Source organism: Argentina silus (assembly GCF_951799395.1).
Source record: "Argentina silus genome assembly, chromosome: 21".
NCBI classification, from domain to species: Eukaryota; Metazoa; Chordata; class Actinopteri; order Argentiniformes; family Argentinidae; genus Argentina; species Argentina silus.
The window spans coordinates 8,241,789-8,246,364 of NC_139675.1; the positions used below are offsets into that span (position 1 = coordinate 8,241,789).

Genomic DNA, 4,576 nt, shown 5'->3' on the forward strand with positions numbered 1-4,576 from the left:
CACTTGGCAGAGGAGATGAGTTTCTAAATTCTAACAATGTATGTTTTTTGTTAACCGGGTCACGCAAGGCCAGTCTTTGCCCGCTGACGGTCGCTCTCTGCTCAGCCCTGCCTCGCCGCTGTGTCAACTATAAAACGCAGCGTTGTTCGAGGATGAGGAGGCTGCGCGCACACTCAAATGATGCAGTGCTCTAGATTCCGTCGTGGGGGAGCAGCAATGTGTGCCAGAGTGAACCAGTTTGATATGATGCATTAGGCATCAGCGCCCCTGGAACTGAGTTTAGAGAACACACAGACCCCCCCCCCCCTCTCTCTCTCTGTCTGTCTGTCTGTCTCTCTCTGTCTGTCTCTGTGTGTGTGTGTGTGTGTGTGTGTGTGTGTGTGTGTGTGTGTGTGTGTGTATGTGTGTCTCTCTCTCTCTCTCTCTCTCTCTCTCACACACACATACACACACGCACACAGACACACACACACACTCACAGACACACACACACACTCTCTCTGTCTGTATTGGGGATGGTGCATCGACCAGATCTAAACATCAGGAGATTAAGGAGTTTGATATGTTGACCCATCTGGTCAGGCGGTCAGACTGCAGCTGCTAAATGGTCTCTGTTGTGTCTGTGTGCTGTCAAAGTTGACTCTTGTTCTCTCTCTCTCTCTGATGTTTTTTTACTGACTTTCTCCAATGACACCATTTCAGAGTCAAGTCTGGAAAACTGCCTTCACCCTCACACGCACGAACACACACACACACACACACACACACACACGTGCACACACTCACACACACACACACACACGTGCACACACTCACACACACACACACACACACACACACACACACACACACACACACACACACAGTCCTGCACTCCCTCCCGCAGCCCAAACACACACACACACACACACACACACACACACACACACACACACACACACACACCGCGATAAAGTGGGACAATAATGCTCTCAACAGAAGAGAAGGCTTTCAGCACCTGCGCTCGCGGACAGCACCCATCAGAAGTACAAGGGACGAGAACAGAGTGGAATGTGAAGGTGAAACGAGTTGCATTTTTTTCCACTTCTTCCTTTATTTGTCTCAGTTGGCTGATAATGGCCGAGGCCACTCCGTGACTGGTTATCGTACAGTCATGTCTCAAACGATTGTCAACATCGCAACATCGTGCGGTTTTAATGATATAGGCGGAGGATGACAGACTTCTGGAGTCTGGAGAACCCCCTGCCGATAATCTACTAAGGCAGCGTTTCCCAACCGCTGTGCCGCGGCACACTAGTGTGCCGTGAGAGATCGTTGGGTGTGCCGTGAGAAATTATTCAATTTCACTTTACTTTTTAAATTAACATTTATTAATTATTATCTGCAAATAAAATGCCATTGTCGAGTGTCTGTGCTGTAATATAGTGACTGGCAGAGTAATGTAATATTCGTCCGGGTGGCTGCAGGTAGCTAATTGCCTCGTTCCTTCTTAGAGACAAGAGAATTAGTGACGCATGCGACAGGTCGTGGTGACAGTGATGGAGAAGTTTTTAAAAAGGAAAAAATGGGCCCTGGACAAGATTCTGACCCAGGTGAAGTAGCAGGCCCGAGTATGAGTGGTGGTAAAAAGAAACTAAAGACGGTGAGCTCGAGGCAATACAGCGAAAGCTATCTTCCAACAGCGCCATGGTGCCAAGCAAGCTTAAACGCCATCTCCAAACGAAACACCCGTCGCTTCAAAACAAGCCGATGGCGTGAAAACACAGGGAAACAGGCAGCTTTTATGAGAAAAACCACAAAGGTAAATGAGAAAGCCCTCAAAGCTAGTTACCTAGTTGCTGAACTCGTAGCTAAATCAAAAAAGTCCCACTCTGTGGCAGAGACATTAATACTACCTGCCTGCAAAGCCATTGTCAACGAGATGCTCGGCCCTGACGCGGTTAAAGACATAGCTAAAGTCCCGCTCTCAGATAACACAATTGCCAGGCGTATTGATGACATGTGTACAGACATCGAAAGTCATGTTTTGGGAAAGATACGTATCAGTAGGAAATTTGCGTTGCAACTTGATGAGTCTACGGATATTAGTGGACATTCTCAGCTCTTGGCCAATGTGCGTTTTGTGGATGGAGATGCCATTAGAGAAAACTTCCTATTTTGCAAGGCACTGCCAGAAAAAACAACAGGAGAGGAAATTTACATAATATTGTAATTATATATACTGTATCAGGCTACAGAGTGTCATTTTGTAATATTTTTGGTTGGTGGTGTGCCCCAAGATTCTTCCAATGTAAAAAATGTGCCGTGGCTCAAAAAAGGTTGAAAAACACTGTACTAAGGGATGTCCAGCGGCTGTACGGTGTCTGTGTAGGAGCTGCACTGCTGATTTCAAAGCGCTTTGATTTATTTTTGAATACGTTGATCATCCCGTTAAAAAGGCACGTCACCACACATGCACGCAGCCGCATAGTGCAGATGGCATCCGAAGTGCGTGAGAAGTGCGTGAGAAGGCGATAATGATGAATATTTAAATCTCCCACTCCACTCATAAGCCCCCTTGGCCGTGTATTAGTTGTACCATAGAACTCCCCCCCTGTGCTGCTTAACCCAATCACATGAGCGCATTAGCTGACAGGCACCTATAAGGTCCAATGAAAGAAGGGTATCTGAGGAGGGCGTAGGTCTTAGTTGCCTATGGACCCACGTCTCTAGTTTGATGTCTCCGGTTACGGGCGCGGACGGGAGTGACATGGACCCCAGCAACTTTTCTCCTAACTTATGATCTGGAACAGAACGTAACTTCTTTATCGACATTTTGGACTATGAGTAAGTTACTTTCATTTTTAAAATCACGGTTTGTTTTTGTCAAGCGAGTTTAAGGTGGAGCAGGGCAGCATTGGTCTTTTTGCGCTCTCTTGCGGAATGACAGGCGAAGTCAAGCAGGTTGCAGTAACGCAACAGGCGATCTATTTTGGTACCAGAATAAGAAACGAAAACAAGTGTGTTTAAATGCAAAAGAATGTCGCACCAGAGAGCACCCTATAGAAAATGTGTTTTCTTTAAAGAATTGTAAACAAATCAACAAAAAATGAGGCTACATGCTTTTACCAGATTGTTGGGGAGGGGGGGGTGCGGGGGTCTGTCTGTGTCACTGTATCTCATTCCCATTAGAGGGGGGGGGGGGGGGTGCGGGGGTCTGTCTGTGTCACTGTATCTCATTCCCATTAGAGGGTGGGTGTCATGTTTTAGGCTGAAAAGGGAGAGGGGAGCTGGGTTCCAATATATCGAGGGGGTTTCATCACCAGGGGTTCCAGATTTGGACTTGTCTTGGAGTTGTCTGTTGCTCAGTGTTTGTTGAATGAACATGCTGTGATGTTGTGGCCTGTGTTGTCTCTTTCTTGGTTCCAGGCGAGATGGACGTGGATCTCCCACCTTCACCCTCCCACCCCGTCCCCGTCCCCCTGCATGGTCCCTCTCCGCCTGCCCCCAACCCCCCCCAGATCCCTGTACCCACCTCCTCTGAACTCAGTCCTGCCTCCCAACCCTCCCCCATCCCTATCCCCACCCCCTCTGGCCCTACCACACCCACCTCTCTGCCCCCCACTCCGTCACCATCCTCTCCTACCTCTGCATCCACCTCTTCTCCTCCCACTCCATCCAGCCCCAAACCCACCACCACTGCCAACCCCATCATCACAAAAACATCACCCACTCCTACCCCATCTTCTGCTGCCCCCCCTGCATCCAACCCTACCCCCCCAGCTGCCTCTATCCCAACCCCCCCAGCTGCCTCCATCCCTACCCCCCCTGGATCCTCCACCCCCACCCCTCCAGCTGCTTCCATCCCAACCACCCCAAACCCTCCAGCCGTGGCTACGACCACCACCCCCCCTCCAACCACCACCTCCCCCCCCAAGCCAGCCCCGCGGCCGCGGGCCTTCGCTGCCCTGGCCAAGAGGGTGGTTATGCAGGAGAGGCTGAGGAAGGCTGAGCTGGAGGAGATAGAAGGTAAAAGGAACCTTGGTGTCTACAATACTGTACACCACTCTCCTCTCTCCTTTTGTGAGCGATTTGACCTTCGACCTGGAACGCTAGCCACCTTCATCTGAGAGACAGCAGGTGTGTTTGGTGTGTCGTAGGTGACCTCATACTGCTTGGGCGTCACCTCAAACGAACAGACTTGCTCCCCTTGTCTCCTCTCCTTCATCTGAACGCATCTGAAAACATATGCTAGGACCGTGAGGGATATACACTCTGAGTAAAATGGGTTCCAAATAGGGGGTCTTAGACTAGGAGAACCCTTTGAAGAACCCTTTTGGGTTCCGTATAGAACTCACTGTGGAAAGGGTTCTACATAGAACCCAAAAGGGTTTTTCAAAGGGGTTCTCCCACGTGGGACAGCCGAAGAATCCTTGTACCATCAACGGGAATTTGTTTTCACCTGTCCAGCTCTTTGATGTCCCTGCACATGGAGGAAAGGAGCTAAGGAAAGGAGATGAGGAAAAGAGAAGAGGAGAGGAGAGGAAGCCACTTTAAACTACTGGGATGCACCCAAGCGTTTTCCTGGTGATTGATG

The 4,576-nt window shown here is 49.5% G+C and overlaps 1 protein-coding gene across 1 annotated transcript in view; it reads left to right on the forward strand.

The window, feature by feature from the left end:
- Window positions 1-2,922: 2,922 nt before the first annotated feature.
- wfs1a (Wolfram syndrome 1a (wolframin)) overlaps window positions 2,923-4,576 on the forward strand; it is a gene marked incomplete at both ends in the record, with an annotated part of 12,953 nt that continues 11,299 nt past the window's right edge. Inside the window, 2 exons of the mRNA XM_083692842.1 lie at window positions 2,923-2,974; window positions 3,409-4,023. Of these exons, the coding sequence (XP_083548968.1) occupies window positions 2,923-2,974; window positions 3,409-4,023 (667 nt within the window). The remainder of the gene's footprint in view (window positions 2,975-3,408; window positions 4,024-4,576) is intronic.